General features: G+C 45.9%; 1 protein-coding gene across 4 annotated transcripts in view; it reads left to right on the forward strand.

The window, feature by feature from the left end:
• STS (steroid sulfatase) overlaps window positions 1–13,091 on the forward strand; it is a 160,224-nt gene that overhangs the window by 107,237 nt on the left and 39,896 nt on the right. For all 4 annotated transcript variants that reach the window (XM_047843541.1, XM_047843542.1, XM_047843544.1 and 1 more), the window contains exon 8: window positions 12,288–12,425. In XM_047843541.1, the coding sequence (XP_047699497.1) occupies window positions 12,288–12,425 (138 nt within the window). The remainder of the gene's footprint in view (window positions 1–12,287; window positions 12,426–13,091) is intronic.

The following is a 13,091-nucleotide window of genomic DNA, read 5'->3' on the forward strand; positions in this document are numbered from 1 at the left end:
TTATTGATTTTTACACTTAGAACAGGAAAAAAAAATTAGAGATCATTCGAAAACATTTCTACCACATTATTGAATGTATGATTCAACCAAAAGCAAGCAATTCGTGGCCCTGGCCCCGTGTTCCACCTAGTAAGACTGCCCTTGAAAGGCTGTTAGGGACTTAAGCTGTTCTCAGCCATGTAAATTAGAGACGTGGTGTCCAATGTTGGATTCCCGCCCTGGCTCTCCTGCTTTCCTCTGCCCCTTGAGAATGTCCCGTCGCCACACCATTACCACCGCCTCCTGCTGTAATGACATTGAAACTCTGATAATAAGCCTGCACATCTGTACCTTGGGCTACTTTCTCTCTCCGGGTATCCTACATCCATAGTTCCGGGCATCTTGCATCCATAGTAATCCTCATTCAGTACTCCCCGCATGGGACTGCATTACTCCATTTTGCCCATACGGAAACCGAGGCACACGGTAGGGAAGGGGTAGAGGCAGGATTCAGACCCAAGAGCCTGCCTTTATGCCCCAGGCAGTGCTGACTGGGAGAGATGGCCCCATGACATGTGGCTTCTGCATGTTGGGGGCAGCACAGGTGCTGGGGAAGGGGAAGGGGTAGGCTCTGGGGCCAGATTCTTGACATGGCGGCTGCACCCCCCCCCCCCAGCACCTGCTGGCTGCCAAGCCTGGGAAGGTTACCAGTCTCACTGGGTGTGTATTTCCTCATCTGTAAAATGGGGTTATACCATTGCCTATCTTGCCAGGAGGTGTTGAAGCATGCGTGGGATACAAATGTGTGCTATTCTTATTATCATGTCAGCACGCACACACCTTGCACTGACTCCCTTCTCTCATTGTGTAGAGATGGGAAGCATGTGGCAATAGATGTCCCAGGGCACAGTTGCATGTGTTATGTGGGTTTGATATCTCCCCATGAGAAAATGGAATGAATAGAATCTTTCTATAGTCTCTTTCCTCTGAGATCACGGGGCCATGTCCGTCTTCCTAGAGTGTGAGAACTGTGTCTCCAACAAGTCTTGTGGAGAGGGAGTTCAGGATGGCTCAGAGTCGGCTGGTTGGTGACCGTGTGTGTTCTGAGGTACTCACTGGGTTCACCCACTGGAGACGCATCTCTCAATATGGCGGCCAGAGCTCCAGATTGGAGACGGTGATGGCCGAGTGCTCTTCTGCTAACTTAGGCATATGAACCTTTGTGAAGGAAAGCTTCTTTCTGGCAGGACTCTTTCCATCACTTTATTTGCTCCCAATCAGTAGAGGAAAAAAAGTGAAGCTAGATTATGAAGTAGCATGTTTTATTAAAACGACTCCTTCTCAGTCCAAAATAGATCTTGTCCACTCGGTATTCCAAGATAGCAGTGAAGCAAAGAATTTAAATGGGAACAGACCTCTGTCATTTCTGGAGTTAACAGACCTCTGTCATTCTGGAGTGCTTGCTGAACTGAACACATGATGTCATGAGGTTGTAAAACAAACAGTGACATTCACCTACAGATTCCCTTTTGAGTCAGTCGTGGCAAAATGTAACTTCTGCCTCTGTTCACATTTCTGGTGAGTAGAAAATGGTTATCAAAAGAACACTGTTGTCATAATATTTTTTCATTCTGATATAAGACAGTACTGAAAGAGAAGAAATACGACAAAATTACAACATTTTACCTATTTTAACTTTAATCATGGGAAGGTAAAATTGTCTGTCAGGTACCTTTGTCGTATGGCTGTTTGTTTCCTGCCAAATTTGATCAGTAACAACCATCTTATAAATGCATTTATGCATCTGAATTTGAGCAGGTAAATATGCCGTACTTTACGAAGAAGGAAAGCTGCAGAAAATGAGCTTCTCTGACAATCTCTGAAGCTTCGAGTACCGACTCTGAGAAAAAACATTCGCTTTGTTTGTACAACTTGACATTTTGGTTTCATTTCATACTCCCTTGCAGCTAAGCAAAGCGGAGGAAGGAAAGTAAAGGGACATTATGACTTATTTTGAAATGGAGGGAATTACCCTATTTGCAAATAGGGTAGATGCTTCCGTCTTAGAAATGCTTTGTCGTGTTATCCGCAGGGGGCTTTCTGGGAGGGCGTCCCAGCAGGGGGATGCTTCTGTACAAAACACAGCTCTTCTGGAGACTTGCTCTTACGGCACTGGCCACGGAGGGTTGCAGTCTGTTGGATTGGAGAAGAGAAGGGGAATCCTTGAGCAGAACGCTGTAAACAGACTGAGGACAGCCACAAGCATCGGTGCGTGTGGACAGAATCCAGAGGGGAGAGTATACACTCACATGCATCTGTGTTTGCGTGAGCACACGGACCCCAAACTGTGAGGAACATGGTGTGTATTTCCTTCCACCCCGTCTCACCAAAAGCCAAGGAATCCTGTAGCTAACTGTGGCTCAGACATGACCTCCCTGTGTGCTTCATGGCATGTGCCACACTGGCCGTCCTCAGAATGGCCGTTTCCTGGGGTGGGGTCTTTATTCACCTGGAAGAAAGCTTGCGATCCCTCTGCCGGTCGTAGCTCCACGTTCCTCCCCCCGAAGCACTTCCTGATGAGGACAAGTGCAGTTCATGGCTGCTGGACGGGTCGAGGTGGCACTACAAACAGCAGTCTCTGGTCGGGGCCGGCTCTTCCCAAGCTCACCGTCCGAAATGCCAGTTGCCTGCATCTGGTGTCAGTTTTTCTCTCTGCTCTGAAAGCCAGCATGGGACAGGTGGCAAGGCTTCCCCTTGTTTTAGGAGGAAGGATGACACCCGGGTCTATGACTGTTAAAGCACTGGAGATGAGCCCCTCTGCAAATCTCCCTGGCCCTCTGTGCCATCTGCACGGCAGGGTCAGACATCTGTGCACTTGGGGAGCCTCCTGGCCTTTGAAAGTGGAACCCCTCCTGCCGCTAGACATGAGCCCCTCAGACACGTTTATCAGGCTTCATCGCTCAGTGCTTTTTAAGGAGTAAAGGAATGGAATTGCTAACAGAGAGCCAGTATGAGGAGTCACGCGTGGTGAGACACAGGCAAGTTATGGCCGCCGGGCACGTGAGGATACAAGCATTCTTCCCCTGTCCCGTGCAGGTGGCCCTAACGGAGTGATTTCTGTCTGTTCCTCCATGACTCCGTCTGACCCCTTTGCCCACCAGTTGGGCACACTGCATACTTGCTGTGGTCAGTCCTGGGCTCTGCTCTCAACTGCATTCATATGTTTAATTGTTTATTGTTATTTATTTATTTATTTAAAGTTTACTTTTCTTTATTTTGAGAGAGAGAGAGAGAGAGAGAGAGAATGAATGAATGAATGAATGAATCCCAAGCAGGGTCCACACTCTCCGTGCATGTGGAGCTCCAACTCACGAACTGTGAGATCATGACCTGAGCTGAAATCAAGAGTTGGATGCTTAACAGACTGAGCCACCTGGGCGCCCCTCAACTGCATTCACTTTAAATGCTTTGTTCGTACAGATTAATCCGTATCTTCAACAAAGCATTTTTTTCCTCCATCTACCTCTTCTTGATTTTATATGTATGCTGCAGGCATGCACGTTTGGAAAGCTTAACGTAAATCACAGTATCGGAAAATCCAACGACAGAGCAGCGAGAATAAAGGAAACATAGACATCATGTGTGTTTCCCTTTCTGTTTGGTTTCTTTGTGAGTTTCCAGAAAAACTGCACATGTGACAAAGTAGTGCATTTTCTGCAGAGCACAGATGCACAAGCATGGAGGGAAGGCACCGGGGCAGGACCGAGGCGCGTCTGGTGGTCCAAACAAGCATTTCGCTGCAATGTGTAGTTGGAGGTGCACTGTGTTCAATATCAACCCTGGTTCTCCAAATTAATTTAGTTTGTAAATCATGAACCTCTGGGCTTTATAAACTCGTAGCCACGTTACCATGTTTGCAAAGCCCAACGCTTAATTTCACGTTCATGGGCTTGGACAAATATGATCTTTACCTCGAATTTACATCTCAAATTAAAATGAACCAATTTTAACACCGGCTTATAAATCATTCCCGTCACCAAGATGACACTGTAAGTAATTGAGGAAATCAAGTCCCGATGAATTCCAACAGGATGAATAAAACATATGGTCACGTTTCAATAATGCACATAATGGCAGCAGCCACCAGTGCAAGAATGGGAAAAGTTTATTGGGCAGCAGCTAGCCTGTAAAACGGTGTGGTGATTATCCGGTAACTTACTGAAATATTTTGTGTGCATGAATTCCTTTACTCCCTGAGGCTGCACTAGCAGGTTTTTTTGTCATCTGTAGTTTACAGGTGGGACAGGGAGGTTCCAAGAAGTGAAGCAGCTTGTGTGGGACTGCCCAGCGACCACACGCCCAGCAGAGCACAAGGGGGTGGCTGTCCTGGCAAATTAAACTCAGACCGTAGACCGGTCTGTCCCGCGCTGGCTGCACACTGTCTATAAGACAAGCCCATGTGGTTTGAGCCACCCAGGTGCTTTTGGCTACTGTGTTCGAAGATTCCACCAAGGCATGTCTTCTCAAGTTTGCCTTGTATACTGTAAACATGTCTGTGTTCCAAGTTAAACTTCAGACACGGAAAACGGTAGAATATGGATGTGGGTACTAGAGGAGTGTTCTCGGGAGTGTTTCCTCCCCCTTCAGTTAACCATGGAATGCGTTGAATTTTCTACTTAAATATTTCAAGGCACGGAAACAAAACATGTGTTGGGACCCAGGATATAGGGTTAAAGCAGTGCTCAGATAAGTTTCCACTGAATACCAATGTGTGTATTTGAAAGGTGAGGTCAGAATTAGGGGTCAGGAATAGATATGAATACTTGTTGCTTTTTTTCTTTAATTTGTTTAAAGTTTACTTATTCTGAGAGAGAGAGCAGGGTAGGGGCAAAGAGAGAGGGTGACAGAGAATCCCAAGCACGGTCAACACTGCAAGCATGAAGCCCAGTGTGGGGCTTGAACCCACGAACCATGAGATCATGACCTGAGGTGAAATTATGAGTTGGATGCTTAACTGGCCGAGCCGCTCAGGAGCCGGGGAATACCTGTTCCTTTTAAGTCAGGGCCCAATTGAGGCTGGTCAGAAAATCACATGCAACACTCCCCCTGCAAAGATTTCTTTCATCTGCTTGAATTGGTTGAATTAATGAACCAGATTAAGTGAAGTCATGTATTTAGAGCATGGCGCATGGTGCCTTCCATGCATCAAGTTCTCAACAAATACTACCTGCTCTTATTATTATTAAGACTTATTATTTCCCAGATGTATAAAACATCTGTGCTTGGACTGTGCATATGATACCTCCTAATCGATGTGTGTTTCTGTTCGGCTGTGGGCGGGTCCCCCATGGTGGCTGGCTAACTCCAGGGTAAAGCTCCAGCTTTATGGGGAGATCTCAAGCTCTTAGAAGTAGTATGGATGAGAAAAGAGTCCATGATGAAAAAGTCAACATGAATTCACTGCATCATGTGTGTTTTTCCAATGTTGTGATGACTGTTTCCTTTGAGATGGTCCTGTCTGGACCTCACAGTCTGCAGAAGAGCCTGACCGCCCAGAGCCTGGTAGTACAGATCTCGGGGGAACAGCCAACCTGTCCCTAAGAGCTTGCGATCTCTCTGTAAAGCCAACGCTTCACCCTGTAGTTAGGAAGATGCTACAGGGGACCCGCACACAAGCAAACTGAAGGTCATGTGGATTAGAAGCAAAAGCCAAGAGAGGAGCTTGGTGGGGTGTTAGTCAACGTGCCCAGGAGGGCTGGAATCTGTGCTGTAGGTGCAGGGTGTCCGTGAAAGGACGTACAGTGTTCAATTTTGTACCTTCAGTTTCATGGATGATAAAACCCCGTGAAAAAAAATAACCTAGTCCTAAAATAAAAGTTGAGTATGGGTGATGTGGTTGAGCATCACAAGTAAGAATTCTGAAAGGTTTCGTTTTGTTGAACGTTGTCCGTTTGCCTCTGGACGTTCTCTGCTCACAGCCCAGGTCACACAGCTCTTTCACGGTTGGCTTCCCATGAGGTGTTGCCGGACAAATCCTGGCTGGTATGTTTCTAGAGCTTTCTGTTGGCTTTGATCCAAGGAATGGCCCCGGGGGATATGGGCAACCTCGGACTCCATGACAGAGCCTGGGTTACCCCCAGGGCAGGTTCAGCCGGTGGCCACTCAGAAGACCACAGGGTGGCAACAGAATTCCTGAACCTCATTTTCTTCCAGACAGTAAAGTCCAGGCAGTAGAATGGATGAAGGGTGGAAGACCATATGTTCGCTGAGCACAACCCTCTCAAAACTGTTCCCTGCCAGCCTCATCACCTGCTGCTCAGCTCCGCCACCCCCCTGTGATGTGTATGACCCTAGGGAAGCAGTGACCACAGGCACTGGCTTGGGATGGCTTCCTGTGACCCACAGGTATGCCAGCTTTGGGTTTTCTCCCACACACGTGTGTGATTCCCTTGAACAGACACGGACACCATTCCGATTATTTCCAGCAAGTGCAATGCCCTGGAATACACACACACACACACACACACACACACACACACACACACACGTTATTGTTAACCCAAGAAGATAGCTGAGTCGAGCAGCGAAAACACCCCAGATGGTGAGAGCAGGTGCAGGGGATAAATCACACATTACAAGTGTGATGAGGGCAGAGACGGGTTTAATGGAGGAAATCACAACATTATCCTAACAACCAGGTACAGCACAAAATAAGGATGCGTCTCCCGGAAACAATAGGAGCTCAGACAGGAACTCACTAAAGCAAGAAGCGCCAGCAAAGTGAACAAAGGGTCATCTGTAGAAAAGCAACGTTGAAAGCTGTAGGCTCTTCCGTTTCTTAACTGCCCTAACAATGCTAATTCTGCATTATTATGTTTCTTTTCCATGTGTAAAAATTAGGTGTTGAAACTGTACCCACATCTCATTGTCATTGTTGGTTTGGAAATCTGGAAAATGCCAACCATTTCCTTTTATTATATGTCAGGGAATACGACACATTTAGTCGCGTGTAAAACCGTCTAAAAGTACGGTCTTCAGACGGGCACCGTTGAGGTTCACAGACGTCCCGGCAGATGTACTGAATCAGAATCTTGGTTTTAGCATGGTTCCCGAGGTGATAAATAAGGCCACTAAAATTCGAACAACGCTGATGTGCGATATGCGGGAGGTCAAGTTTACCTGCGTTAAGTGGACCTCGCGTCCAGCTGGAGACAGTATATCTATTTGCGCATTGACAGATATGGCATGATGCATGGGGTGTTGGGTATGCTTCTCATCCTACATAAGCTAACAAAGAATTGCCTTTCTAGGGCCAGTGACAGCTAGATTTCTGTGTACCACTCAATAACAGATTCAGGCTCAGGAGAGCCTAAGGACGTAGGTTAAAGCTAGAACAGTGAGTGCCAAGCACTGCACATGCCTGACACAGACTCCCAGCCACCAAGAGGTGCCACAGTGAGGGACTGCATGGTTGTGACTTCAGCAGGATTATTTGAGTCCCACCCTTAACCTGTTGATCAGATAGAAGACTTACTAAAATAGTTGTAGGGGGATTTTTCTGGTGTTCCCTAGAGTCATGTTGAGTACGTGGAAATTTTCTTCATGTTGTTGCAAGAGCTACGGTGCATTGAGCAATCGTAGTGTGACCAGTTGTGGGCTGTCGTGTATGAAATTCTCCTCGTTTGTGCATCCCGGCAGCACTTTCCTATTTTGCGTTTTCATCTCTGACGTAGAGGCAAAGAACCCCACAGAGCAAGCTGGGAACCCAGGATTCAAAGCGAGTCTGCCGCTCTCAGGAACCAGAAGGCAGACCCTGAACCCTTAGTTCTACGTGATAGCTTCTCTCTCATGTACCATCTAGAATGTGGCCCATGCGTTGGTAAGCCTTCTGTCTCCTGAGTGGCATATCACTGCCTGATTTTCAATAGTGCCTTCACATGCATTTGTTGAGTGAATAAATGGAATGAAGGAACTCTCTAGAATTTAGGCTTCCTCTGCAAGCCGCATTCATACCTGGAGAAGAAGGAAGGAGCCAGACTTTGACGTTTCCGTGTGTTGTCCTTTCGGTTTACAAAAGTCCTATCTGAAGTGCTCATTTTTTGATAAGCTCGCTCTTGTTTGACCCCAGTTAAATAAAAAAGTGATCTTGAAGTGACTTATTTTCTGTATTTGTTTCATTCAGGCAACAATGTGAGAAAGCTTTGGAAATAACACATTTCACTTATAAGCTATCCTTCAGCCCGCCATCGGTAATTCAAAACTATCATCCCATATAAATTGGTATCATTATACCTTGAGAACCTTACTGAAAAATAATATTTGTGAACCTCTGACTCGTAGTGTACTGTCTGAAAGCAAGAATAATACGCAGGCATTTGTTCTCACGGGAGATTTCCGTTCAGAATTTTTAGGAGAGAAATATGTTAGAGCTTTATAGGATCAATCTTATGAAAACTTAAACAGTTAACGGGCTTCAGGCTTTACAAATGAGATTCTGGCGTAAGACCTAAATTGTGTGGGATCCAGAGTGTGTCATTTGGGAAAGAAAGAACTAAAAGGAAATCAGAAATCTGACCATTTCTGCACAGATACAGGCAAATATTCCGCTGTTTGTACATGCCCGATGGCCTCAGCTAGATGTCTTGTGTTAATCCCAGCCCAGCTGTATAGGTAACTTTTGATGAAAAAGATGAAGTCATCAGTCTAGGCAATGAATTAAGAAGAATGGATGGAGACAAGGGAAATATCTGATCACAGTCATTAGGAATACTGGGATTTGGAGTAAGACAGAGTCTGTCTGCTAAGTGCACCTGTAGGCTCATCTGGAGATGAAAAGAGCCTACAGGGGAAACAGGAGCTTTAGCTGGCTTGAGCAGAGAATGGGGTCCCCAGGAGGCTCCAAGGGCTTGGATACTGTGCAGTTAACACACAGCCCGTGTTCAGTAGGTGCTTTGTAACACATGTCGGATGTCTGGATGAAGAAGTCTCTGACTCAACACTGCATCTGAAAGGCACTTTTTAAAAAAGTAGTGGGAAGGGGCACCTGGGTGGCTCAGTCGGTTACACATCTGATTCTTGACTTTGGCTCAGGTCATGATCTCACAGTCATGAGTTCAAGCCCTGCGTTGGGCTCTGCTCTGAGCCCAGTGTAGAGCCTGCCTGGGACTCTCTCTCTCCCTCTCCCTCTGTACCCTCCTGGTCCCATGCTCTCTCTCTCTCTCTCTCTCAAAAAAAAAAAAGTAGACTGTTTTTGATCACTTTTACAGAAAAATTAGGTCTACAGAAAAATTGAGTAGAAGGTACAGTTTTCATATGTTCCCTTTCTTGTGCACATTGTGTACCTAAGAATATCTTGAATTCGTGTAGTACATTTGTTGTACTTGACGAGCCAACGTTGAAGCATTGTTATCGACTAGAAGTGATAGTTTTCATTAGGGTTCACTGTTTGAATCCTACATTCTGTGGATCTGGACTGACGTGTGATGACACATACCCACCATTACAGTATCGGACAGGATACTTTCACTGCCCTAAAAATCCTCTGTGCTGACTCTTTGTCCCCACCCTGCTCAGGCTATGGCAACTACTGATCTGTTTGCTGTATCCACAGCTTTGGCTTTTCCAGAACATCATGTAGTTGGAGTCCTATATTATGTACCTTTTGAGATTGGGATCTTTCACTTGGAAATATGCATTTTAAATTCATCCATGTCTTTTCATGAATAGATAGCTCATTTCTTTTCCGCATGGACGATAGACCATTGGCTGGAGGCACTATACTGGATCCATTCACTTGCTAGAGGACATCTTGGTCATTTCCAAGGTTTGCGCAATTATAAACAAAACTGCTATAAATGTTTATGTGCAGGTTTTGTGTGTGTAGAAGCTATCATAGACACCACATTTTAAAGAAACAATGCTAAGTTTCTTCTCAATCTGTGAAGGGTTAATCTTATTTGGAAGGTAGATATATGATTGCCTACCCTTTTGCAAAATGCTAATTATAACTCAAGGAAGTAAACCCTTCAACCCTCTGCTAACTGTTTAGTCTGTTTTTAGTTACAAATTGTCATATGAGGGGCAACTGGGTGGCTCAATTGATTAAGCATCCTATTCTTGATTTCGGCTCAGGTCATGATCTCACAGTTAGTGAGTTTGAGCCCCGTGTTGGGCTCTGTGCTGACAGCATGGACCCTGCTTGGGATTCTCTCCCTCTCCCTCTCCCTCTCCCTCTCCCTCTCCCTCTCCCTCTCCCTCTCCCTCTCCCATCTCTTGCTCAAAATAAATAAAAACAGATTTAAAAGAAATCTGTGACAATTTCATAGGAGCCAAAAGGGGCATTTTCCCTTGAAAACATAGTGGAGGTTATATTGTCTTATTCCTTCTCCCTGTTTCAACTCATTAAGTTAATTATGATACATGTAGCTTAAATTAGAGTTGGAGCCAAACCTCCCCACGCACACAAGTGATTTGCCTTGCTGTACCCGATAACACCACAACCCGTGTCTGCCTGATAATGATGTATCATGGGAGACAGATCTGAAATGGCCCTTGTGGATCTGACTCCTTGGTTCTGAGTATGACATTTATGTATACGGTGTGGCTTCTTAGAATGTTTATGATATGAGTTAAAAAATTTGAGAAAGATTGAACATACTGTAGCCCGTAGCATTTACAATCAAATGGGAGACACATGTAACAAATGACTTGGGTTTTGCTTTTGGCTCGGAAATCATCTGTGCACCTCCACGGAGAGTTGACGGTGCGATCCTTCCCAACCCTTTCTGAACCACATGGGTGGAGGTGCGGCCCCAAAGTGGGGGGCCCGTCCCCACTGGGGCTTGACCTACGTGCTGGGTACAATGTGCCCTTACCCAGTTATTATAGCTGCAGGGGACACTTGGTGTCCTTGTAAAATTCTGAAAAGGTTTATTACTCACATAATGAGGGTTTCTGCGGCAAGCAAGGTAGGTCCCGAGCTGGTCCGAAAATAGCTTGAGAGCGATGGGGGAGGAGGCAGGGATTGGCTTCGGTGTGCAGGTGGGGGCTGGCGTAGCCTGGTTCCCCCATGAGTACGGCAGGGCGCAGCACCCTGGCTCTCTTGTTAGCTGGCTGGGCACATGTAGAATGAGTAGCAGTGAGGCTTTAAGAGCTCTTAGCAGTCAAACATCAAAAGTGGGGTCACACCCTAGTACCTCAATCAGAATATAAGTGCACGCATCAACTTACTAAATTTAACTGGTAGCATAGCATATATGGGTCTCTGTGGAGATCACAAAGTGTATTCCTTACTTTCACCGTCATGTTCTTCTGACTTGAGAGCTGGCAACAGCTTCCTCAACAGGCAGCCCATACTTTAGCCCCTTCTGCCTTCAGCCAGCTCCTTTTTTTTTTCTTATGGAAAATTTAGGCATAAATAGAAGCAGACAGAAAAGTGAAGTGAACTTTCACATGCCCCTGATGCACCTGTAACAACCATGAACTCGTGCTGCATCTCGTTTAATCTGTACCCCATCCTGCCTTCCCTACTTCCTGCATGAAAGAAAACAAGTGGCTGTCATACCCTCTCGTCCATGAGTATTTCAGTTGGCGTCTCTGTTCTTTTCCCTTGATGTCTTTTTCGCTCCTCTGTGGTTCCCATGGAGTCCATCCGTGTAGCTATGTAAGGTTTGAGACTCTGCCCTTTGGAATCAGATTTCACGCTTACTTTCTGGCTGCTCAACTTCCTAACTCTGTGACCATGACGAGGCCCCACTTGCTCCCATCTGCAAAATGGAACCTACACCATTTAGTCATTAAGGTTCTGTGTGGTCTAAATAAAATACAGATAGTTCTATATCTGTATGTACTGTAAGTATTAGAAGAAGACATTCATCATAAAATATTTGTAGGCATGTTTGTTCATGTAAGAAGAACATTGACGGTTTGGGGTTTTGCATTGAATTAGGGGAACTGGTAGACTTCTTCTACTCAGGACCATGCCACATTCCTCTAAGTGGCTCATGCTCTGTGGTCTTGATTCTTCCAGAATACTTTCTCAGGTATCAGTCTGCAGAATCCGTCCACGATGCCTAGAGTTTCAGATGATGCTTTTGGATGATACTTGGTTCAATGACTGTAGCTTCCAAGAACCCTGCCACAGTTAGACTTTCTGATTACGTTGCATCCCCGGTTGGGATCGGCGTGGGAAAGCTGTGATGTCCGAGAACATTTCCTTCCCATCTTAAGAGAAGTCGGTGAGAGCAAGTAATCTCCTTTCCTTTTGTAGAGATTGAACTGTGTTAACGTTGGCTATCTCTCCCCTTCAGGGCAGATCTTGAAGGTCCTAGATGAGCTGAAACTGGCTAATAACACCCTCATCTACTTCAGTTCGGACCAAGGAGCACACGTGGAAGAGGTGACCCCTAAAGGAGAAGTTCACGGAGGAAGTAACGGAATCTATAAAGGTGAGGACTCTGTGAAGGTGGGAAGTGCTGATGTGGAGAAGCTGTACCCTCCCTGCTCATGCACTGGTTGAGTTTTCCTTGATCTCTGAGCTCTGATGCTGTTCCTCTGCCATTTTCCAATATGCGGGACATCGCTGTGTCACTGGCATTGAACAGCGACGTGGCCATGTCGCATTTCTGTGTGGTCTCCGTGGGGGTGAAAAGCACGCATTCTGGGTCAAGACCTGATGTCGTCTTCACACAAATGCAGCCTCATACTGGATAGCTGGTTAAAACAACAAAGCATGTATCAATTACCTGTTGCTGCCAAAACAAAATAACAGAGACTTGTGGCTTAAAACAGCAGTGTTTTTTTTTTTATATTTATTGATTTATGGAGAGAGAGAGAGCAGGGTAGGGGCAGAGAGAGCGAGAGACTCCCAGCAGGCTCTGCACTGTCACAACACAGGGCTTGAACTGTAAGATCATGACCTGAGCTGAAATCAAGAGTCAGATACTTAACCGACTGAGCCACCCAGGCGCCCCAGAACAGCACAGTTTATTAAGTTCTTGTTCTGGAGGTCAGGAACCTGAAGTGGGTCTCACTACTCTAAAACCAAGGTGACAGCCGGGCCGTGTCCTCGTGCATGCTCTGGGGAAGCATTCCTTTCCTTGTCTTTTCAAGCC

The sequence above is a fragment of the Prionailurus viverrinus genome, chromosome X (assembly GCF_022837055.1).
Source record: "Prionailurus viverrinus isolate Anna chromosome X, UM_Priviv_1.0, whole genome shotgun sequence".
NCBI lineage: Eukaryota > Metazoa > Chordata > Mammalia > Carnivora > Felidae > Prionailurus > Prionailurus viverrinus.